At 37.4% G+C, this 25,529-nt stretch overlaps 2 protein-coding genes across 2 annotated transcripts; both read right to left on the reverse strand.

The window, feature by feature from the left end:
* Positions 1 to 4,783: 4,783 nt before the first annotated feature.
* LOC587922 (carbohydrate sulfotransferase 3-like) lies at positions 4,784 to 5,761 on the reverse strand. The gene has a single exon (XM_787629.2). The coding sequence runs from the start codon at positions 5,759 to 5,761 to the stop codon at positions 4,790 to 4,792; it is 972 nt and encodes a 323-aa protein (XP_792722.2). The 3' UTR covers positions 4,784 to 4,789.
* An 8,073-nt stretch (positions 5,762 to 13,834) lies between these two features.
* Positions 13,835 to 25,362, reverse strand: LOC100891221 (transmembrane protein 106B). The gene is made up of 8 exons (XM_030990126.1): positions 25,265 to 25,362; positions 21,141 to 21,443; positions 20,258 to 20,321; positions 19,601 to 19,763; positions 18,235 to 18,375; positions 17,000 to 17,043; positions 14,805 to 14,855; positions 13,835 to 14,057 (listed from the first exon to the last, which is right to left on the reverse strand). Exons 2-8 carry the CDS (start codon positions 21,388 to 21,390, stop codon positions 13,931 to 13,933), a joined length of 840 nt encoding a protein of 279 aa, XP_030845986.1. The 5' UTR covers positions 21,391 to 21,443; positions 25,265 to 25,362; the 3' UTR covers positions 13,835 to 13,930.
* Positions 25,363 to 25,529: the final 167 nt, after the last annotated feature.

Below are 25,529 nucleotides of genomic sequence, written 5' to 3' on the forward strand. Positions count from 1 at the left end.
GAGCTTAGGGAATTAAGGTCTATCGACTGGACTGATATTCATTTAGGGTTGTCCGGTAATTCCCCACGAATAAAGATATTTAATACAAATATTTTTGCAATGAAATATTGGATATATAGATGCAGGGGAAAGTCCGTAATATTGTCTTTGGGGGAGTTTAAAAAAGAACTGTTGGAATTTAGTGAAGAAGAAAAGAATATTGCCGGGAGGGCAGGTAAACTGGCCTTACATTACAAAAGTGGGAACAAGTGAAGTTTTCATGAACTTTTAACACTGGGCTATTGTGGCTATTGTAGTCTCATTTAAATGATTTAAAAAAAAAAGTTTAAATAGATTGTTTCTGTTTGTATGTCGCTCCAATTTGAGGTATTCTGAGGAGGCTAAAATTGTGTGTGAGTGTGTGGTAAAAGTGTGGTCGGGTGGTGTGTGTGTGTCGCATGGTGGGGAGGGGGGGGGGGTAGTAGTCTGTTTGGTTGGATGGGGTTATTTGTTTTATGTTACAACTGATTTCATTTTTGTTTTAATCAATCGTACAATCTATGTGATGAAAATGTTTTGAATTCATGTCAAGGAAAAACAACTGTTTATTATTTCTAAGATTGATTTGTATTGTCTGGAATCAATAAAAAAAAAAAAACTATTGAAAAAAAAAGTGTCAAAATGTGTTAAATTATACACAGATGGGACTTAACAGTTATGGAAAGCCATTAGCATCTTTGAAAATATTTTGCAAAAGTTATTTTAAAAGGCATAAACGTTGATTCAAATCATTCGTATTTTCTATTATCAAAGAGATTTGATGTTCTTGATGTGGAATCTATGAAAAGTCAAAAATACTTGAATTTTTGCTTTTGAATATATTTTATTCTAAGCGTTCAAATGGCTCTTCATAACTTTAAAGTCCAACTTAGGTTATATAGATGTGATGTGGTCTAGTTTATAAGTCTCCAGTCTGTGAATCACAAGCTACGGGGTTCGAATCCCTCTCACTGCACTAATGTTCTTTGGCAAGGCATAAATCTACCTTTGCCACACTCTACCCAGGTGAGGTGAATGGGTATTCGCCAGGGAAATTCCTTAAAATCCTGGCGCGCCGTAATATAAGGCCTAAAAAAAGATGTTGTATTGCCCTTTGCGACCGACCCACACATCTTAGAATCTACGGTCGGCTTAATTTAATGGCAGCCGTGCCGAAGGCCGGAGTGATAATGACGGAGCGTCAGGAGTGGTAATGTGTTAGACACGAGAGCTATAATTATACATGACTCCATGAGAAGGATTAAATAACAAGGTTGACGGATATCATTGATTTTTAAGCTGCTAATTAATTCCATACAACGACATTTTGTGTGTGTGCACACGTACCTCTAATAAAGACGTGATTTATCATCATCAATATGTAACGATGCCAAATTAAACAAAAAGTAAAACACCAGGGGTTGTGCCGTAACCTTATCTTGATTTTTGTGTGTTTTGTGTTAGAAAGTAAAACATTTCACAAAAACGGGTCATAAAAATAAGATAAAATTTTGTGTACATTTTGTACCAATTTTAAAGGCAAAAAGGGCCTTACTTTGTTGAAAATGTTCTTGGAGTCAGCAAGTAGGAGATCTTTTTTTTCTCCGCAAACGATTAAGTGTGATATTTTCGAAGATGAAATTACGCCACCAGGATACTATATATATATATATATATATATATATCAATTAAAATATTTGCATCCCATTCTGGAACCTATAATATACACGCTACTGATCTACTTTATGTTTGAAGAAGAAAAATTAATAAATATAGTCTGATCTGAAACACTCAAGAATCAAACAATTCAATGTCAAATAAGTGAGAAAAAATTATTGATATGTTGTAAGTTCTAGCAAATATTCCATCGTTAACCCTTGATAAATATTGTTTGTGTTTTGTATATGTGTGTAAATACGTATAACATGTAAATATAATGAAAATGAATAAATCCTCATGGAAGAGGCAAAGAAAAAAAAAATATACAAGCTCTGGTTCTTAATAGGTTCCCCATATTTTATGATATTACTCTATGTTACATTTCTACAATTGTTTTATCATGCATTCTCTTGTTAAAGTGGAACAATAAAACAAACAAACAAGAAAGCCTATAAATAAATATTAGAAATTTAAAAAAACAAAAAATGTTGATACTGATACATACGAAGGTGTCTCATTCGATCATGCACACAAATTGAATAAGCAAATGATTTTCACGTACTGCCAGTGAAAACGTGACACTGCATTTAACACAGGCTAAAATTAAAGGATGTAACTTTCATTCGGATTAAGTTTTATGACATTCCGTGAAAAGAATTTTTACAACCATGTTATGAAATTTATAAAAGGTTTTTGGAGAATTTTAATGATACATGAAGTACATGCAACACTATAGCAGAGAGCTTAAAAAGCATAACAAAATTATAAAAGCACAAAAAGTAACATCACAAAGCAAAAGAGAACTTAAAGGAAAAAAACCCAAAGAGATCACTAGAATTAAAACTATTCCTATTGGAGTACATCATGCGTTCCAAGCATAACAATATATATTTATATATATATATATGCTTTTTTGCAAAGAAAGTGACCATTAAAGTCTTTTTATTTGGCAACACACAGGGAATTACATAAAGTCACAATTGTTTTATTTCAACTACAAACAGCAAACAGCTGACCCAAGACTGACTCATTAAATTATGTGTAATCATAAGCCTGACCAAAAGAATACTAGACGTACCGTCATGGCCTAGCGTGGATTTATCACGCAAATAAAGTTAACAAATATTGTAAATAACGTATTGTACAAACCCAATTTTCCCTTTAATTACTAGACAAAGATAAATTCATGATATTTCGAAGTTGACTTTATCTATGCACGAGTGGAGGATCCAAAGTGCATCAAAACTCATTTTTGTGTGATTCCCCCCTTCTTTTCTTGCCCAGTTGAAAGATAATACTTTGAAGAATACCTCAGTAAAATATTTAATTCCGGTATGCACGATAAGGGTATACATTTCAAACAACAAGATCTCACATATTAACAGTTTTAGTTGCAAAAGTGACTTATTTTATAAATCTTTCAAATTAACTTATTGATATGAAATTTCTCTCACATATTCCTGATAGTTAATTTAGCTGCATGAATGAGTTAAAAATGGATAGAAACACAATCTTCAAATTACATTATAGGGTAATTCACTGAGAAATGGACTAATTAGCCATGTTTTTTTTTTATAAATCCAGAGAAAATGTTTGGATTTCCAGGTATTTCCGATTTAATTTTATTACCAACATTTTTTCTGATGTCTAAGCTTTAAGTTGATATCAGATTTGGTTGCCCGATTCTGCCCGTTATTTTGTTAGAGCCGATTTTTCTTGCATAAATAAATAGATAAAAAACATCGCCCCGAAAATGTGTTTGTTTTGGTCCGCGGCTGAATCATGAAGAATTCGCAGCGAAATTACGGCGCGTGACACTAATCTTGTTCTGACACTGCAGACCAAATTAAGGGTAATACAAAGTTTGGTATGGAGTCATGAATTTGGTTTAAATGAACATATTGGAAGCATATGCGATCCTACAATATTCAGTGATCGTTGTCGCGGTTGAAAATCGAGTCTAAAGTTATGAAATTGTAAAAAATAAACTCTTTATGTTGTATAGCTCCCTCTCAAGGTCAAGATATTAATTAAGGTACGAAACAATGTTTCTTGACTAAAATTGACCGATTTAAGCTATTTCCGTTCGGAAATTATATATCACAACTACATATTCTGGGATTTTCATGGTCGCAGCTACATGTACCATTGTACGGCCGTATGCGCTATTTGAAATTTATCAAAATTTACCGGAAGCACCGGTAAATTTTAATATTCATTTTTCTCGAAAGCAGAAGTGTTTTAGGGGCTAAATTTTCTAGTGCTTATAATAAATCCATAGGGGCATCCAAATATATCAAAATTGTGAAGAATCACTATCCACCCAAATTTCAAAATTTCCCAAAACTTTGTGTTACCTTTAAACACATTTTTCGGGGCAATGTGGCAAGGAAAATCGGCTATAACATAAAACAGGCAGATGCTGGCTTATTGCCGACTAGATCATTTTAAAAGCTGAATTCGTAGTGAAGATGCAATTCGCTTCGTAGAATTTACTTTAAAAAAGCGATAATAGCGACGAATTGTACTCACGTATTATCTTAAGTAATATAAATATCTGTTCTTAAAGGTACTATGTCCCTTTTGCAGCCAACCTCAAATGCTGTAGAACTTTGCAGGAATTGTGAATATGTCATGTATGTCCTATCTGTGAAATTTAAACGTTAGCAGTGTCCTCATATTCAAATTATACAAGGAAACCCGTTTACTTGCTAAACTTCACTGTCAGACACTATTGAGTGACTGACTGGCTTTTTTTCTTCTTTGGTAATAACATACATGAAAAGAGTTGTAAAGGGTACATGAGCATTTGTCTACATCAATAACCCACTTCTTGTGATGGCCAAGATTAAACTGATTGAATCTTTGCGCAGCATAAAACGTATGACCATTCGGTACAATTGCCTGAAAATCAAGACTATTATTTTATTTTTATAATTAGTATTATCTTTCAAATGCAGTTGGAATTTAACTTTTTCATTTTTTGGGCCTGCAAATGGGACATAGTACCTTTAAAGTCCCATTTTCCATCTTTCATTCTCCTTTCCTAACTTCGATCGTTTGCTCTTTGTTGGACAATATCATTTACCCTGTTTCCGAGTGAAATTAACCATCAACTCTCTGGAAGTATCCTGGTGAAATTTGGTTCGTATCCCAGGAGTTGCAGGACATCCAGGCACTCCTTTACGATTTGTCTCTGTTCCATAACTGTCAAGTTCTTCATCCACTTATTGGCTGTTTTTTGCGCATCCTTTGAAGTTGAATATAAAGATTTGTCACTGGAGTTTGAATGCGTCATGTCGTGGACAAACTTCTTGAGTTCTGGTTTGAATGGCATCCCGATAAAGTTGTAAATCTTTTTAGCCTCTGTCAAAGGGGCTTTGGCGAAATCCTCGTAAATAACAAGATGGTATCGTCCTTGTAACCATGGCGGAAAGGCGTCGGACGATGACTTCGTGTTCTCCCTGATCCACTGGCACAACCCTCGAACTGTAGGGTTGTTATCGTTCATCTCTTGAATGGGGAGCATGTACTCTGGAATATCATCAAGAAGACCAAGCGGTTTAAGGCGGCCCAAGTTCGGGAAGAGAGGCCGTGCATTAGCCACATGTTGTGAATAATGGAAGTTCAGGTAGTTTATTCTGGACTGGGTAGCTCCACGGGGATCACGAACAAGGTGGATAATTTTGAGATTGATACCGTCCTCAACCACCAGCGGTTTCAGAAGGTCTAGATCGGCGTGGATGATCTTCGTGGCAAGTCTACCTTTGAATTCTTTACAAAAGTTCCCGAGAGCGCTTGCTGAGTGCATTCTGCAAGATGTACTGTTCAAACAGAGTCCTCTGTTCTTGCTAGAACCAAACCAATGATGTAAAATCTCAACAAAGTCCGTTTTGAAATCGCACTTGGCGAAACCGCGAAGTATATCTCTGGCCATTTCTTTACTTTCCGGAGTGTTCTGCGTTACATTCTTTAATTTCCGTAATTTTGTAGTTGGCCAGAGTGATTCGAAGATGTAGAAGAGCTCTGGATTCTGGTTGAAAAGCTCTCCAAGTGCAGTTGATCCGAAACGCCATTGCGCCATGAGAATAATAAACGGAGGGGACTCATCGACTTTTGCAGATTCCCTAACATCATTTGTGCCCGCAATTGATTCAGAGACTGGGTTTTCTTTCACGGTGGATAAGTTTGTCCAATAATTTAATGTTATCCCGGATAAAATACAAACAGACAATGCCAAGACTGCCAAAGAAAAGCATCCACCATGTCTTTTATAAGGCAACACTGGGGTAAGTTGACGGGAAAACATTCGCATGATCTGAAAAGCCATTTTAAAATGCTTCAGCACAAAAATGCCCAATTGGTACAATGCCGAGCTTGGTCGCATCTGTTAAATAACAATTGAAAAATAATCGTTTCACCGATCACATATGGTAACTAATGTTCCTGTTCAAGAAAGATTGATCTAATCGTCAGCAAAATCGATATTGATTAGTTCCATGCACAGCCGGTATTTTGATATCCACGAATTAGAGCGATCATATTCAGATGTGTCACTGTAACCAGTGTAATTAACCGCCGTGATTCCGTTAACATGTGAAGAAAAAAACCATATCAAAACGTTTGGAGCTAAAATAATGGGCCCTAGCTATTGGAATTGGAGAAAATGCATCAGTCATGCTCTGTGCACACAAGAGATCCTGTATCTATGTGCAGCCGGTATCGTTCCACCGATCCCGAAGTGGGAGGGGGGGGGCATGATATAGGCGACACAGTTCTTAAACTGAGATATCTCACAAAAAAAAATTGCTCGGCAAAGATGGACGAGGGGGGTTACATTGACCAGTCAAAACGAGTCTTATATGGTTGGAAAGATATAACATTACAAAGAAAAAAGATTTTCTCAACTATACAAAATTAGAAGAGGGCGGTAAGCCAAATTGTGACATGGTAATAAATAAAGCTCTGTCGCCCGGCCCGTTGATTTTACACAAAAAACGTGCTGAAATTAAATGTTTTTTTTGACTACTTTAACAAATAAAACACAATAGTAAATCATAATGAAATCGTAATTTCTTTGCTTTACTAGAAATAGCATAGTCTTTGTCGTATTATACTACTCAATTTAGGCAAAATATGTGGTACTTTCAGCAGAATGGAGATGGATGTAAAAAACAATCAATCACGTAATTATCTATAGAACATGTCTTGGGTTTAACTGAATTATATATATGAATATGGTAAAATAAGGAAAATACTCTCCTTCAGTTTATCGCCCCCCCCCCCCATATGAAGCGTTTTTACAGGGATCGACTGCAGAGGGATGAGGAGGGGGGGGGGGCGTAATCAAGTGGGGTTGGTAGTAAAAAGTGGTCATGCTGACATCTCCAGGAAAGGGACAGCCAAGTCTCCAGGTACCCGTACTCTTACCGCAACTGATATATTCTTTAAAAGCAGCTTATACTGATTTTTTTAGAGAATTAAGAACGCGAACGGAAACGACAGTCGTCAATGCAAAAAAAGTAGAAGAAGAAGAAGATGAAGTATAAAATGAAGTAGTCGAAGAAGATGGAAGAAAAAAAGACTTTTATCATATCATATAAGTATCACCTTATATTACATAATTATTTCAGAAAGTGACTTTTGCCACTGAGATAGCGATATATATCAAATATATATTAGATTAGCAATATCTATTTTTCCATTCATTTAAACTGTCATCAACTTGGTTTTCACCTTTTCACTCTCACACTTGTCAACTCCATACAATGGTTAACTTTTATCATTTGAATTGAAGCCATTAAAAAATAGAGAAAACAATTAAGTCAATCAACTAATTACATGAATATAGTAACCATCGGTGTAATTTTATTAGCTAAAATACAAAATCATATCCATATCAAATTTAATGTTTGTAACCATTGAATTGGTATTCAAATACAGACTTTTATCATAACATATAAGTATCACATTATATTACGTAATTATTTCAGAAAGTGGCCTTTGCCACTGAGAGAGCGAGCGATGAAATGATTTTCGTCACGAGTGAATATTTGTATTAAATATGTTGAGTCTCCTGCGCCAGGGAGGCGAAAACCGAACTGAATCACTGTAACCCTAGGGTCTCTCCTCCCTGTATAGCTGATTTGGGGTGTGGAGGTGGACCACTACACTGGGGTTAATTTTCCCCCTACACTGATTTAATTTTTACAAAATTTATTTCCACATACGGGCGGAACACCCTAGTCCGCTCAGCTGTTTTAAAATACAAAAGCATTATAATTATGAATAGTGCAGTGGATTGTTTACGTGCAAAGATGGTGATCGGCTCTCCTCTACACAGGATCTCAATTTAACATCCTATCCAGTGGACGGAGTGTTTTCCACTGTAACATAGCCTGTGTATATTATATAAAACAGGGGAGGGGGGATTTAACACCCAACGCAGGCTTCAGTCATCCGCCAGGGTTTGACTCGAACACAAGGGCCCGAATTCACAAAGGAGGTTTGTCGACATCGCAAAAACACGTCGAAACGCGTCATATGACGCACGTAAACCTAGGTTTGTCGACAACCCCCCCTTTGTGAATTTGGGCCAAGGCCTTTGGTTCGACAGACAGACGTTTTACTGACTGAGCCAACACACCTCCTCGTACTATACATGAAAAACTTACATCATAATTTGTACACTTTTAATACTGAGATGATTCTAACGGTCAATTTTTGTTGGATCAATCAGCCTTCCATGCATGACCATGGATCTCCTGTGTCATACAGTGCATGCAAATGATGTAGGTTCACTGAATTAAACTACCGACACACTATAAACAGAAAAGCAGAATACACATACATTCAACGGAGATGGAAAAATAAATGAAACAGAATGTAAAATGTTACAGCTGAAAGAGGAAGAAAGAGATAGAGGGATGGGAAGAGGAAGAATAAAGTTAGATAGACAGACAGATATATAGTGGGTATGGAGAGAGAGAGAGAGAGAGAGATGGGGAGAGAGAGAATAAAGTTAGATAGACAGATATGTAGTGGGTAGAGAGAGGGAGAGAGATGGGGAGAGAAAGAATAAAGTTAGATAGACAGATATGTAGTGGGTGTAGAGAGAGAGAAAGAGAGAGAGAGAGAGAGAGAGAGAGAGAGAGAGGGGGGGGGGGGGAGGAAGAGGGAGAGAGAGAGACAGGGGGAATTGGGAGAGAAAGAATAAAGTTAGATAGACAGACAGATATATAGTGGGTAAAGAGAGAGAGAGAGAGAGAGAGAGAGAGAGGAGGAAGAGAGAGAGAGAGAGGGGAATGGGGAGAGAAAGAATAAAGTTAGATAGACATAATTGTGGTAGAGAGAGAGAGAGAGAGAGAGAGAAGAAAAAAATGGGGAGAGAAATAATATAGTTAGATAGATAGACAGATATATAGTGGGTAAAGAGAGAGAGAGAGAGAGAGAGAGAGAGAGAGAGAGAGAGAGAGAGAGGGGGGGGGGGGGGGGGGGGGGGGGGGGGGGGTGGAGAAATAAACATAGATACAAAGATAGTGTTACAGAGTAAGATAGGAATTGGTTACTGGTATTTAGTTTATAGTGCAGGAAACTAAAACAGTAGAGGCACTTTCGATGTCATCAAGGGTCATCAAAACAGCATGTGGCAATTGTTTGTAATAAAAGCAATTGCTTAATCATTGGGAGGACATATCTTGATTTAGAAAAAGTCCAAGGGAATATGCCCCCTGCTCTGATTGTATGCACCAAGGAAGAATATTTTTACAAAGCAAACCACCTGCAAGTCTCGTAAAAAAAATCCCTACAATCAAACATCGACAAGTTTCGCACGAAGAAAAAGATCACCAAAGACATTTGCATTAGCTTTCCCCATTATACAAAATCCCCTTTGTATATACAAGTTCACATTGTACATGTACATCATTTCAAGTACCTTAATCTTGCTATTATTGATCAATACGCAAGCTGTTTACCATCAACATGATTTAAAACAAAAAGAGAGAAATACCATTTTTAATTTGAGACACAAGGGTCACAGATTTTGATTTTTTTAATAATAATTCTTTTCGCTCGATATTAAGTGTAAGATGTGTATAAAAGCAAATTTTACATGAACTTTGAACATTCATGTACTGGGGAGTGTTTCACAAAGACTAAGATTGACTTTAAGTTTAATGTAACTATGGCAGGCCTTTCATGCCACAAGTTTCTCTAACCATTACTTGCATTGGTTTCTCAAGGGACGTACAAACCGTGGCCACAGATCTACAGAATTTACATTTTTTTATAGTTCATTATTGAAGGAAAATGCATTATCTAAAGATCATGCTTGAGAGACCAATGGTGAGAGCAACCAGTGGCATGAATTGCAAGCCATAGTTAAGGCCACCTAAAGTCGGTCTTAGTCTTTGTGATACGACCCCCTGCTAACATAAATGAGACCATGTTGTAGTGTGACTCAATAGACTTATTTTCATTGTGCATTCAACAGTATGGTTGACTTCTTATACATGTATTACGATCGATTACCAGTGGAGCTAGCGAAATGTGATTATTTTGTAGGCGCCTTCAGTATCTCGGTACATGAAACTGAGTCAGTAAAGTGCTAATTAGTGGTATCATTAGAAAGGGCAATAGATCTCCTACATCATTTGTACAAAAAAAATTACAGTACCAGACATGGTGTAGAGCTGCAGGCATTTGAAATGTAATCACTAATCCTGCTTTGGTAAAATCAAGACACGACCAAAACCCCTTGGTACAGTCAACATCAACCACTATATACATATAACATCTGCATCGCATTAAATATTGAAACCTTAATCAAGATTTCAATTTATTTATTTTTTTCTAAATTGCACTCTTTTTCAGTCTCAGTCCAATTTTGGTTTCATAAGAAAATGTGTTGAATCAGTAGTAAACATCCTAATTTGTACAAAAATAATGATCCATACCAAATTGTTACCCACGAGAGCAGCATAATTCTGTAATGATTCCATATCATATAATTAGCTTTCTCCATAGATGACTTGAATTCTACTTTTTTGCATATTTACAATATTTCACTGACCTATTTTAATAACTGCATGATAAACTATTGCAACTTTTAGCCAGTTTCTTTAATAGGAATGCTGTTAAATTTCACAATTATCTTTCAGAAAGCAAAAAAATATTAGCATGGCCATTTTGCGTGCACATGGATGACACGCAAAATCGTGAAGTGTTCCATATTATTCCTTGATTCTATTAAAATAAATATGTGTTGACATCCAATTAGCTTTAATAATAATACAATCCATTGGATTACGAACAAAAACATGTGAATCAGCCTAGCCTGTATCATACGTCAATCGCAACAATGAAACCGACACAGGGCAGACGACAGACCGACCCAACAATTGGTCGGTTTGGATTCGGTGTGGAGTCGGTCTGGCGGTGTGACTCGGCTATTTACCTTGTGAGTCCAGAAAAAAACTTGACACCATTATGATTGCCTGTTGTTTTTTTCCCGATTCACAATGCAGTCCAAGACAAATAATGGCCCCGAGCATGTAGCAGCTTCAGAATATACTGTAGCCATATGAGAAACAGTTGTGGGCTATCTTGGCAAAAAGTGAGACCATTTAATAATAATAATAATAGCTAGTTCTTATATAGCGCTTTTCAGGACCGAAGGCCCTCTCAAAGCGGTTTACAGATTATATTATTGCCCACTCAAAGCGCTTTACGGATATATATATTATTACCCCGATCATCGGATTCAGGCTTACCCGCACACAATATATGCACATTCTCCACTCCCTGGGGAGCAATCCAGCCAGGCGTCATTTTACAAGTGCACACTTGCTAATCTAAGCACATTAGCTTTTGCATCCTACCGGGTACCAATTAACACTTAGGTGGAGAGTGGCAAATGTAGATCAATGTCTTGCCAAAGGACATTAGTGCCACGGTGGGACTTGAATCGCGGACCTTGAGATCCACAGTCCGGTGACATATCCACTCGCCCACGACACCTCTACAGGAGAGGAGAGCTAATCAATCACAAGTATTAGCATGACTGAATTGCGCTGAATCTTTGAAGAAGAAAGTTGGGATCTAGTCTGGGGATGGTGAAAAACAATATGTGAGCATTCTCATTTATACTGTAGAAGGATGTCATTGTAAATAAAGTCAAGTTTTGATCAATTTCTCATCATTTTGATGATTCCAAAACCTCACAGTATACGTCCATTTCTATGTGCTATATAACCAATCTCTAGGAAAGTTTCTTTTTTAATGCAATCGAATGTCCATATTACTCGACTTTATCTTTAAGTACAAAGAGGAGGTGTCATCATTACAGTCAAACCTGCTTTAGTGACCACCTGTCTACAAGGACCACATTTTTTGTTTACCTTGGGTGGTCACTGTAGACAGGTTTGACTGTATTATTATCAAATATTTACAAAATTATTTGATAGGAATGTTTGACATAAGTACATGCACTGAAGAGGTCATCATAACAATCTTGAGGTGTGACATTTGACAAAATATGAAATTGAGTTTTTTTTTAGAGAGAGATACAGTCACGTCCAGCATGTAGCCGACAGTTTACCTCACAACACCCTATCACTACACGGTGCCTACTGACACGTAATCCACGGGTCGAGTCATTCCTAAATCACATCGACCGGACCAACCTAAAACCTAATGCAAACCAAACAAAGAGGTGCAGTCAAACCTGCTTTAGTGACCACCTGTCTACAACAAGCACATTTTTTGTTTCCCTTGGGCGGTCGCTGTAGACAGGTTTGACTGTATTTTACTCCAAAACGCTAAAAATCTGTCAGGTAGGTTTAGAGTCGGTTTGGCGAATTGGGGCAGTGACTGAACAGGCCTTCAGACTACATGTACAAGAATTCATCATATCGCCATTTGAGAAGTAACCACCCTTTTCTATTGTGTAAGTTGTATAAAGAAACGTTGCATAGAGAAACGCTGTATAATAAAACATCATACGGCGAAACACATGTTTGAGCATAATTTCAAACAATTTCTATAAAGAATCAGTGTCGTGTTCTTGTCTGCATGTCATGTCATACAAAATCCTATAACTGGGCGGGGCTTATCGCGACCCACACCCCGGTTCTTAGCCAGCTGTCTTATCACCTGAACTCTTCACAACTAGTCTCTTCATACAATGTTTCTTCGTATGATGATGCCATCCAGTCTGTATAATCATTTTGTTATACATATACAGTCAAACCTGCTTTAGTGACCACCTGTCTACAAGGACCACATTTTTTCCCCCTTGAAAATGGTTTCTCATTGAAACATGTACTTAAGGAACATGTCTACAAAGACCACTTTTTGTGTTTCCCTTGGGCAGTTCGCTATAACAGGTTTGACTGTACAATGATTCTTTATACGACATACCTTTATACAAGTTTGTTATAAATTTCCTGTACTAAAAAAGACTATAAGGTACAACAGTGGAATGATCTGATATAGCAAGGTATCCGCTATAGCAAGGTAATTTTGCTGGTCCCAGCTCTTTATATTTTTTTGTTCTTTTAATAATAATAATAAAATTATTAGTTTTTATATAGCGCTTATTACAATCACTAAGCGCTTCTAAACTTGGAGATTACTACCCGGCTTTAGTTGTCCTGCAATAACGGCGCTCTAGCATTTCTAAGAATTAATTCCTGCCAGGTACCCATTAACATTACCTGAGTTGAGTGTGGCAAATCTAGATCAATGTCTTGCCAAAGGACATTAGTGCCGGGGCGGGTCTCGAACAGCGAACCTTATATTAACAAGATTCCTGTTATAACAAGGTAATTTCCACAGTCCCAAGGACGTCATTATAATGAGTTTCCGCTGTAGCTTAATGCTGGGTGACATTAACCTTTTAAAGGGATCCGGTAACTTTGTCTCAGATCCTTAAACAAAATCCTTGATTTAGCTCATGCTGCAATCATAATTATAAACCTTTAGGTCATTCAGGAATCCCATGAGTTTTACAAGCCGATCGCCTGTCTGATTATCAAGATATTTATGATTGAAAAAAAAAAAAAAAAAAATTTTGCGTTTGACTAACGGTTTTCATAACACTACAGTCTATTGGGGAAAAACGAGTATGGGAAAACCGGTCACTCAAAGATTTTACTTTTTTAAGGCACTTCTTGATCATTTTGAAGCGCAATTTTTTTCTTCTTCAATATAACACCATATCACAGACACTGATAACCCATAGGGCCGTGCATCACAGATATTTAGATGATGGCGAAGGAGGCTCTACGATTTCGTTGATGGGTCGACAGCTTACGGTTCGGTAGTACGTGATAGTAGACTGCTGACTCTGTGATAAGAGGCCGTACTGCAAAGTTGCCCTGAAAAAAGAGAGACGAAGGAATAAGGAGAATCTGTACAAACTTACAATGAAAGAGGTTTCATGGACAAGATGAAGGAGTGATAGTAAGAGAGAGACAGAGAGAGAGAAGGAGAGAGACAGAGAGAGAGTGAGAGAGACACAGAGAGAGTGAGAGAGACAGAGAGAGAGTGAGAGAGACAGAGAGAGAGTGAGAGAGACAGAGACCCCTCCCTCCTTAAAGGATTCGGGGGAGGGGGGGGGGGGGGGGGAACGGCATCATTGCAAGAGAGGAATGAGTGAGAGTAAATAAAGAGAATAAAATTCAATAAATCATACAAACTTATCATAGAGAATTATCACAGAAGGAGAAAGAGTGAGAAATAAAATGGCAGAAGAAATGAGAAATAATGAAAAAAACAGAAAAAACAAGAGGAAGAAAATACTTTTTAAAAGATAGTGAAAAGGTAACAAAAATAAAGAAGACATTAAATCTCTGTGGGTAAGAAAGAGAGAGATAGAAAGAAAAGAAAAAAAAAAATGGAGAGAAAGACAAAGGGAGAAAGAGAGGGTGAAGAAGAGATATTCAAGGGGAGAGAAAGAAAAATAAAAGGGAGAGAGAGAGAGAGAGAGAAAGAGAGGGACAGAGAGAGGAAAGGAGATACAGAGAGAGAAAGAGATGAAGGAGAGAAAAAAGACAATGAGAAAGTGGGAGAGAGAGAGAGAGATAGAAAGAAAGAGAGTGAGAATAAAAGAGTGGCATACTTACATGAACTGCATGTATATCAAATGGGTTATTGAGCTGTCCACACAATGGGCACTGAAAGAAAATGAAAGAGAATTTTTGTTTTCAATCATGCATGTATAACCCAATGCCAACGAGAGCCAGTTGGCTCCTGTATTAAGACTATGGGAATGAGAGAATCCTGGAGGGCATTTCACAAAAGCTTTTTTCAATGACAAATGACAAAAATTTGTGACAAATCTGCTGAAACCAATCAGAAGTAAGGATTTCAGTAGCTTATAACAAAAATTTTCATTTGTCACTGATGAAAAAGTTTTGTGAAACGCCCCCAGGAATCAACAGGTTGATACACCTTCAGATCTGCATTACCATTATTCAAAAAAAAAAAAAAAAAAGACAGATACGACTATGTTTCCTATACGCCTACGTCCTTAATTCATTTAAGGAAATGGATGAAATTTATTCTTGAAATATCATGAAAATATCAAATATCAACTACCAACTATGATCTCACAAAACCCAATCAGATCGTCTTCCTATGGTGATACTGTCACCAAGTTTGAAGTTCATATTCAAGTAGTTCTAGGGATATCGCGATAACGAGGCTATTACCTGTAGTTTCAAAAATTGACCTACATGTATATGACCTTTAACCTTTGACCTTCAAACCCTATAATCTTGTCAGATCATCTACCAATTATGGTACACGTTATCACCTAGTTTTAAATTCACACCTTAAGTGTTCTTGACATATCGCGATAACAAAGCAATACCTGTAACTTCAGAGGCTGGCCCCTGTGACCTTTGACCTACATATCCCACAATCTAATCAGATTGTCTTCCTATGGTGATACACACTGTCGCTATGTATGAAGTTCATACCTCAAGCGGTTCTTGAGATATCGTGTTTACGAGAAAGCGGAACAGACGTACGGATGGAGGGAGGACCTACAGACGGACGGACAACCCCAAAACGTAATGCCTCCGGTACCACCTTTGGTGGGTGGAGGCATACAAATCTCCAAAAAGAAATAAAAAATAATCTCTCCCTTAGCAATGAGACAGCCTGTAGACTAGCAGAAAGTAAATGTTCAAACACAGTGTCACATATCCCCTCACACCCGCTTCTAGCAGTGCCCCTAATAGATGGCAAACATCCTTGTCTTCATACTTAGTTTTGAAAAGGTAATCATGTTTTCTTTACAATCAGATTAAAGAGTGAATAAATTTGCCGCAGCAACACTTATCATGCTGTAGATGATTTTGCACTATCTTTTGAACAATAATGCTACTGGACACCCATAAAACATGTCAAAAAATGCAAAAATCATGGTATATGTTATTCTATTTAGTGCAGTAAATTGAACCATTCATGATTCAAAATTAAGTCTCTACAATGGCAAAGTGGTTTGCAGTAATACACCCATGTGCTAAATATTCAATAGGGTCTGCAAAATTACTCCAATCAGTTGGTGATGCATTGTGGAACGTAGCTGTCGATACATTGGGACATTGTGAGCAGCACATACATACATACATACATACATACATTTCTTACTTACCCCCCTTACCCCCCCCCCCCCCCCCACCAAAAAAAAGGTGCCCACTCAATGGCTGACTCGGCTGATGCCAGGCTCCGCCACCCTAATAATAAAGTATGGTATCACAAATTGGCTCAAAACTGATACTGATTCCTTCCATGAACATTGAAAACTAAATTAATGGTTTTGATCTCATTAGAGCTTTATTTGGAGGCTTACATATATATGAGCAAGCTCTATTTCATACACATACAGTGCTTCAGAAATGTTATTGGTTGGGTCTGTGAGCTTCAGAGAGAGATAAAAATAAACTTGTACTTCTGCCAATTTTAGTTTCATATTAAAGAAATGCTGAAACTTCTCATACACCTTCAGTTTAAAGTGGTAAAACACTTATAATTTATATTTAGAAAAGGAGAAAGAATATCTTCGTTTTCAATATCAGTAAGAAGTGTAGTAACAAAGCAATCCATGTGTAAAGGGCAATATAGGAACTCCATATAAAGCAATTAATTGATTTATAACCTCTCCATGTAATTCTAATGGTAAGAAGGACATTGGAATAAAGCTTGTTGAACATTTCAAGGTACAAGATACTTTGACGTTTCATATTGTATACAATTTTAGTGCAATGGGGGATTTTGGAAAAAAGAGTTATATCCTGATGACAATACTTACACCCAGGCACTGTCTGTCAAGATTACAGTCACATTTCCAGAAAGCTGTTAAAAGAAAAACAACAACAATTTAAAGATAAAGTTGAGTTCTGGTCATGCGACTGCATTGTGAAAGAAAAGGGGTGGAATGCAAGGTTCTGGAGTCATCACAATCATAACAAATTTGGCCCAGTCTTGGTAAAGTAACAAGCACTGTACACAGAAAGATGTATATGGGACTACACAAATGGTGTCAGGGCTACCAACCTTGATTTCCTTATCTTTCTATGCTCAAGACTCAGCCAGTAAACATTTTCTACCTGAATTGCTTGGCAAATGACATTTATTTGTAATCTTGAACATTCAGTGTAAATTTTGTTTGATTCTGTGAGAATTCATTTTCTTTTTTTTTACCAGAACTCAAGTTTATCTTTAAACAACAAGAAACAAAATTATACTGTTAACCATAGCATATTGAGATAGATAGTTGATCCAAATAGTTCCCTCCCAATATACAATCTCTATGTCAGGGAACGATTTTGGACTTCCAGTGACATAACTATCTCTCTAAGTAGCTTTGCTGTCGACTTAACAGTTGCTTTTCAACTTATTAAGAGAGTATTTAAACTCACAATTTCTTTTTTTTTACAGATGTAACATTTAAAGCTTGCATTTTGAATATGAAGAAAGTATTTGCAACTTTCATTTCCTCTCTTGAAAATGTTGAAGATAATATTGTAATATATTTTACCAACACGGAACTAATAACAGTCGAATGACATTCATGGGCTTTTAAAGTCCCTTCACATACGCAATGGTAAACAAATTTGATGAATCAGACATAAATATATATCCACAAATAATCAAACATATCATTTTCATATATAATAGCTAAACAATGATCATGATCATCAGGCCACAAAACTTTGGGGCAGAGAAATAAAAAAATAAAAAATGACAAAATGGATGTCCCTCCGCTTGACCTCAATTTACATGGTCGTGCATATTTTCATCATCCACTTGCTTTCTTGTTCTTTTCAATAAATGGTCAAATAAAGAAATAAAAAAGAAGAAGAAGATGAAGATGAGGAAGAAGAAGAAGAAGAAGATGAAGGAAAAAAAAAAAGAGAAGAAAGAAAGAAGAAGAAGAAGATGAAGAAGAAGAAAGAAGAAAAAGATGAAGAAGAAGAAGAGGAAGAAGAAGATGAAGGTGGAGGAGAAGCAAAAGAAGAAGAAGAAGAAAAGAAAAGACTTTACCAAATAATCGTGACGTCCAGTTATAGTGTTGTTCAGGATTGTAATGTTGGTCCCAATCGTCTGCTCACTCCAGCTGACTGTAATGGTCAAGGTCTGACCGTCCAGGGACGCAAAATTGTAGTTGTAGATATCAAACTGGCTCTGAAAAGAGAGATATACGAGATCTGCTAATTAGTGGCCGCACGAAAGTCATCATTGCTTTAACGCTTTCATTATTGTATATAGTTAAGACTACCCCAAAATCTTGATGTTGCAAATAATCCTTCTAGACAAATTTCTTCATGAAAAAAAAGAAAAGAAATTATATGGGGGCCTCAGACACACAAACCCTGGGATAAAAAAGTGTTAAACTTAAGCTTAACTTCATTGAATCAAAAGTAAAACAGGAGGCTCAAAGGACAAAGTTCCCTTCAACCCTACTTTAAAGGGACGGCCCTACGTGTTATCAGTGTCTGTGATATGGTGTTATATTGAAGCCCTAAAAAAAATGCGCTTTAAATGATAAAGAAGTGCCTTAAAGAAGTAAAAACCTTTGATTGCCATACTCGTTTTCCCTAATAGACTGTAGTGTTATGAAAACCGTTTGGCAAACGCAAAATTTGATTTAGATTTTCAATCATAAATATCTTGATAATCAGACAGGCGATCGGCTTGAAAAAGTCATGGGGTTCCTGACTTACCTAAAGGTTTATAATTAAAAAAACCTTTGATTGCCATACTTGTTTTTCCCAATAGACTGTAGTGTTATGAAAACCGTTAGGCAAACGCAAAAAAAAAAAAAAAAAGAAGATTTTCAATCATAAATATCTTGATAATCAGACAGGCGATCGGCTTGTAAAACTCATGGGATTCCTGAATGACCTAAAGGTTTATAATTATGATTGCAGCATGAGATAAATCAAGGATTTTGTTTAAGGATCTAAGACAAGGTTACCGGATCCCTTTAATAGCCTTCACCTGTATGAGCTATGTCATAGTAATCAGTGTCTGATTACAGCTGGAGAAGGAGAAGAAGGAGAAGGAGAAGGAGAAGAAGAAGAAGAAGACAAAGAAAAAGAAGAAGGAGAAGGAGAAGGAGAAGGAGAAGAGAAGAAGAAGAAGAAAAAGAAGAAGGAGAAGGAGAAGAAGAAGAAAAAGGAGAGGAAAAACAAGGACAATAAGAAAACAAAAGAAGAAGATGAAGTTCAAGAAGGAAAAGAAGAACAAAAGAAGAACAAATAATATAAAGAAGGAGTAGGAGGAGAAAAAGAAGAAGGAGGAAGAGGAGAAGGGGAAAGAGAAAGAGAACGAGAAGGCATGAGAAAAAAAATGTTAGTGTGGAGTTGGGCGGCTACACCTTCCCTTCATCTTTCCTTATAGCCCTTACCTCCAGGACCAACGTCATGGTTGGCACCGATTGGTTATAGCTGGTAAAGACTGTGTCGACCTTGCCCTTCTGCTCAAACAATATCGGTCTTGGCAAGAGAAAGGCTATCAGGACGCCTGCTATGAGGGCACAGATGAATATGGAGAGGAACACGTAGCGAACCCTGCATTTAATACAAATGAATGGATACGACAGAAAATATGACTACCGGTACTAAACTTATTAATGTGTTAAAATATTGATCATTCACTGGCACATACTAAAGCCTGTTTACTACTAATAATGAACATCATCATAATAATATGGTTATACAATAGTATCCAGGGTAGCCTCATCAGTATCAAAACTATCAATCCTGATGAATAGGAGTCATTGCAACACTAGGTGGTAGCACCGCCGCCGCCGCCGCCGCCGCCGCCACCGACGCCACCACCACCACCACAATCACCACTACTACTACTAACGAACATCATCATAACATTGTCTTGGTTATACAATAGTACCCAGGGTAGCCTCATCAGTATCAAAACTATCAATCCTGATGAATAGGATTCACTGTAACACTAGGTGGTAGTATACATGTACATGTCTAATATATCTAAAATGTTGACTTCAATGAAGAAGAGGGCCAGTGGGAGAGCGTTACTGATAACTTACGTTCTTCGAGGTTTCAATCTTGCATCGCTGTATGGAATCAAGGCTACAAGGTCATCTTCACGTCCTATTGACGGAGAGAGAGAGAGAGAGAGAGAGAGAGAGAGGGGGGAGGGAGAGAGAGAGAGGGGGGGGGGGAGACATAGAGAGGGAGAGAGAGAGGGAGAGAGAAAGAATGCTTATAAAGTACTCTTGAATCACCTGTAACACCCTAAATCATAAAAATTATACACTGAGGATCACAATACATATTTGGTATTGGAAGTCAAGCCTAATATCTGCTTAATATTTTTTTTAAAGCAAGAAAGAAAAAAAAATCTAGAAAGGTATGTGATCGACAAAAATTAAAATTTCTACAAGTAACATGTACTTGTTCACTTTTTTTTTTCTTTCTGCCAACCAAGGCCTCCAAATAATTGACTTAAGTCTCGTAGGGGGCGGTTTTAAATTTAGGGTAAAGTACTTAGCTAAAAGTTTGAATTGAATACCAAAATTGACTAAGTATTTTATTTAAGCCAAATACTAGGTAAAAAGCTTAAATTTTGTACTTAAGTATTGCATTGAATACGGGCCCAGGGGAGTGTTTCACAAAGACTCAGATCGACTGAACTATGGCAGGCCGTTAATGCCACTTTTTGCTGATTTTCGCTCTCACCATTTATTGGCATCGGTCTCTCAAGGGACGTAAAAATCATGGTCACAAATCTACAGAATTTACATTTGTTGATAATTTATTATCGAAGGAAAAATTATTATCTAAAGATCATAATGGTGATAGCAACCAGTGGCATGAATGGCCTGCCATAGTTAAGTGACTTAAAGTCGATCTTAGTCTTTGTGAAACAGTCTCCTGGCTCTGGTTAGTGTTGAACCCTCCCCATCCTACCTCTAGGTATCTTGCCCGTGCCCTGACAGGTGGGGCATGTAAACGTGTCGCTCAGCTCCTCATAGGTATAGTTTGGATGCACGGAACCATTTGACGTCTCCCCATTCTGCGGTCCCTTAACGTCCGGTCCCTTAAAGAGTGGAGCGGGGGTAGTTCCAGGAGTGGAGGGTGCCGCGGTGCCATAACTGGTATGTTGGCCGTATGCAGGAGGATCGGAATCCATTGTCTGTATAATCAAGGAATCAGACATCTACATCGAGCTATAGTTGAACAGTTCTGTCACAAAGAACACTCTTTAAACGCCTGCAAAAGAAGATTAGATAGATTCTACATGTCATATATATATATATATACAATCTTTATAAACTGATAATACATTTAAGTATTCAAATGATTTTATTTCTCATGCAAAACATAATACAATGGATACATGTAAGCATATTACAAAATATGTACAATGAAACGACACGCACACACACCATAATAACATACACAATGAATTAATAATAACAATAATATTCCGCTTTTATATAGCGCTTAATACTGGTCATTGGATTCAGTGCTTGCCGCACACAATGTGTGCACAATCTCTACTCCCTGGGGAGCATTCCAGCCACGCATTATTTGACGCTCAAAAACTTTTTGACCAACAATGACGGTCACATCCTACCGGGTACCCATTCAACACCTGGGTGGAGAGTAGCAAATGCAGGTTAATATCTTGATAGCCAGAGTCCCTATTCAGTGTAGAAGGAATCCTTTTAAAAGAGCACAGAAGAGCCCAAAAGAGCATTTAGATTGAGCATTTCTTCTCATTGAGCTGCAGCAGAACATGCCCTTAATCCTGGACATAATATTCAATGGGATGATGAAAAGTACTTCTGGGGCCTGTTTCATAAAACTTTTTATCTATAACAAATGCTAAAGTTCTATGACAAATTTGCTCTCAGCCAATAACATGCCATGATTTCAGTAGCTTATAACAGTAGCTTGTAACTTGTTACTGATATCAAGTTTTATGAAACGGGACCCTGGTCAAGAAAGGTGAAAAAATCCACTCAGATAAAAAGGATTAATCCTTCACTGACTACAGTAACTCTGGCTATTCATTGTCACATATTTTCACTCCAGTGACCTCAAGGCTACTAACTTTTAAGGTTGGTAGAAGCTTAAACTACATAAAACACACTCTCTCTTAAGGACAATTTTATCAAACATAAGGTTGTACCAGGAGTCTAAGGAGCAAAGCCCCCCCCCCCCCCCCCCCCCCCCCCCGTTCTTGAATGTTTAAAGGAGCTACACAAAGAAAATTCACTAACAATTTACAACTCATAATTAGAACAAATTACATATCAATGGAAAGATTTTCTCTTGAAAAACAAGAACAATTTGCTGAGAAATCATATAGATATCATGGAAAGGCGTAAAATGCAATTTTTCAAGACCCTCCTTAGACCCCCGAATGCCCCTGAACGTAAGTCAAACACACAAGCGTAGCGAGCTCTGAATTGTGACGTCACACACTGGACGAACAGCTCAGTGCCGTGTAGCAGTATGCAGCTAGCCAGCCATGTCCCGTATGTGACGTCACAAATATTGACACTCTACAAAGGACCGCTGAAGGCAGAAAATCTAGATCTCAAGACTAACATTTTTGAGAGTTGATTACTGCGGGCCCCAAACATAATTTGAAGAGAAGAGTTGTTGTATTTGATCGGCAAGGCTTCCCCTTTGCAATGATATGAGTTTTGCATCAATTCAAAACACTTTTGATTCTTTATGTGGCTACTTTAACAATAAAAAAGTTCAAAATAGCCATCATGAGCAATAGAAAATGTAATTTTCTTCTTTAGGAATGTTCTCTCTTTGTCTTTTTACAGAATATAATAATAATTCTCAGTTTTTATATAGCGCTTATTACAATCACTTAGCGCTTCCAAACTTGGAGATTATTACCCGGGCTTTAGCTGTGCTGCCATTACGGCTCTCTAGCATTTCAACAAATCAATTCCTGCCAGGTACCCATTTACATCCCCTGTCAATGTAAGTTTCAGTTTCATTCTCTATCTCTCTCTCTCCATCTTTCCTTTTTCTCTTTAACATTCTTTTCTCTTTCTTTTTGTTTGTCTTAAGTCGCTCTCTCTTTCCCCCGAAGTCATTTTTTTTTTAAGGCCAACACAAAAAGGAGGGCCATGGCCCATTCCCCCTTCCTCCCCTACTGATATTAGCCACTGATTTATAATTTCATGCAGGCAATATGCAAAGGATTCCATGGAATTGGTTTCCATTCTATCCAAAACATTGCAGACCTACAGTATATTACTCAGAGTTGTAAATTGTTTCCTTAGAACTCTCTGTTGTCTCCCACCTCTCCTTTTCTATTTTACATTCTTTTCTCTTTCTTTTCTCTTTCTTTTCTCTTTTTCCTTCCATCGCTCTTCCCCGACCCTTTATTTTTTAAGCCTGCCAAGGGGGTGGGTAGTGACCAGTTTGGCCCTAACCTGGATAAAAGAGATAATAATATTTTAGTATTTCTCACATTCTTTATGAATTTCTTTATCTTAATTACTTTTATTTCCATGACACTTTAAAAAATTAAGGATTTTCTTTTAAATAAGGAAAATGTAGATCATCCCACGACTTAATTTGTTTTTATCCCAGCCATTTAGCAATGCATTTGATTAGCTCAAAACTCAAAAGAAACCTATACATCATGCACTAGATCTAGTCATAAATATTTATGACAGCATGCATAGACTCTATATAGAGTAAAGGAGGGAGTAATCGACCATCTCCAGTTTTCGCCGATCCGTTGGATGCATGGTAAAATCCCTTTAAAATACATCGCATAATACATATCACATATCCCACACATACCATACCATGCCAGAGTCACTGAAGAACCACATTTGCAATGGAAAATATATCCTAAAATATCAAATTTTAGCGATGTAATTGGCGGTCTCGCTACCCGAATCTGAAAAATCAAGTATCTTACGCGTGTCTGTAAGAAATATGGGTACCATAAAATGAGCTTTATTTCAAGTATTTTTCAGATTTAGAACCCGATTTTGTGCTAGTCGCAAGCTCAAAAGTATCTCATCGCATGTATTTAATCAATGCAGCCGCACACCACAACGCACACACGATATCTCTGTCTAATTCAGATTCCAATATCCGATCACCGCAGTACTAGTTTTCGGCCAGGCGAGCTCCGGGAGCTCCAGGGAGCTCCGGCGTGGGATATCTGCTCCGCCTGCTAGTGCTATAGATCAGCGCGGAAACGCACGGCGCGTGCGCGCGCTTCCTATTGACTTTGTACATACGGGCGAAAACTGGTACGCTATGCCGAAAACTGACTCCGAAACAGTGAAAATTGAAATGAATATTGTCATGGCAATTCGTGATTTTTTTTCTGAGATTCTTGTTTTGTTTAAATAATAATAATATTTGCTTCATGATTTGAACAAAAAATGATAATAAATAGGAAGTAAAGGGTCCAAAAAATAGGATTTTGTCTTAAGTGGCCGAAAACCGACTCCTTTACTCTATACGTGCGCTACAAATGAACGTCCGAAGCTTAGCAAGTGCGTCTGAAGCTTGGCATGAAAAAAGGTTCGGCGGGTAAGTAAATAATTCTAATTTTCCATTTCCTTTACTAATTTTCTTTTCATGACATACATAAACAGTATTTGCACAATAATAGTATATTTGATCTTTCACTAATTAAAAAAAGAATTTAATGTTTTCCCCCGTTTTGTCTTAAGTGTCCGAAGTTTGGCGGTCTTTCTCTACTGCTATTTAGCCATTTTAGGTGTCATCAATTGTCACTAAAGTACCGATTTTGAGTGAAATCAGTTGAGTTTTGTACAGTGGTGTTTGAAATGTTGAAAATCAAAAGCACAGCTTTTACTACACAGCCAGGATAGTGATGCTCCTATGTGTGGATTATCTTGAAGAAGAAGAAGAAGAGTACTAACTTAGACGTGATACCGGAACCGCACACAAAAACAGACGACTGGGACTGTACAATACGAACCTACACTCGGCACTCACCCTATCGGCACTATTATTCAATAACGGTTAAGGTAATATAAAACCGGTTGAATGGCTCAAATAATTACCTGATATTTCCTCCTCTCAGAAGACAAATTTGAAATTATATTGGTGGAGGCTCTTCATATAACCTGATATTTCCTCATCACAGCACTTGTCTAAGTGTAGGGTGTCTGATCGCGCACCCGATGTTGTGTGCTAAAATTCTTCCCATAGAGATTACACGCATCCCTATGCAGCCTACGTGCATTGCGCGACCATGCAAAAAAAGTCAATTTTTTTTTTTCAAATCGAGATTCAAACCTTTATCAGTTGTGATCCTGAAGGTGATAA

The sequence above is a fragment of the Strongylocentrotus purpuratus genome, unplaced genomic scaffold, assembly GCF_000002235.5.
Source record: "Strongylocentrotus purpuratus isolate Spur 01 unplaced genomic scaffold, Spur_5.0 spur5_scaffold_19, whole genome shotgun sequence".
NCBI lineage: Eukaryota > Metazoa > Echinodermata > Echinoidea > Camarodonta > Strongylocentrotidae > Strongylocentrotus > Strongylocentrotus purpuratus.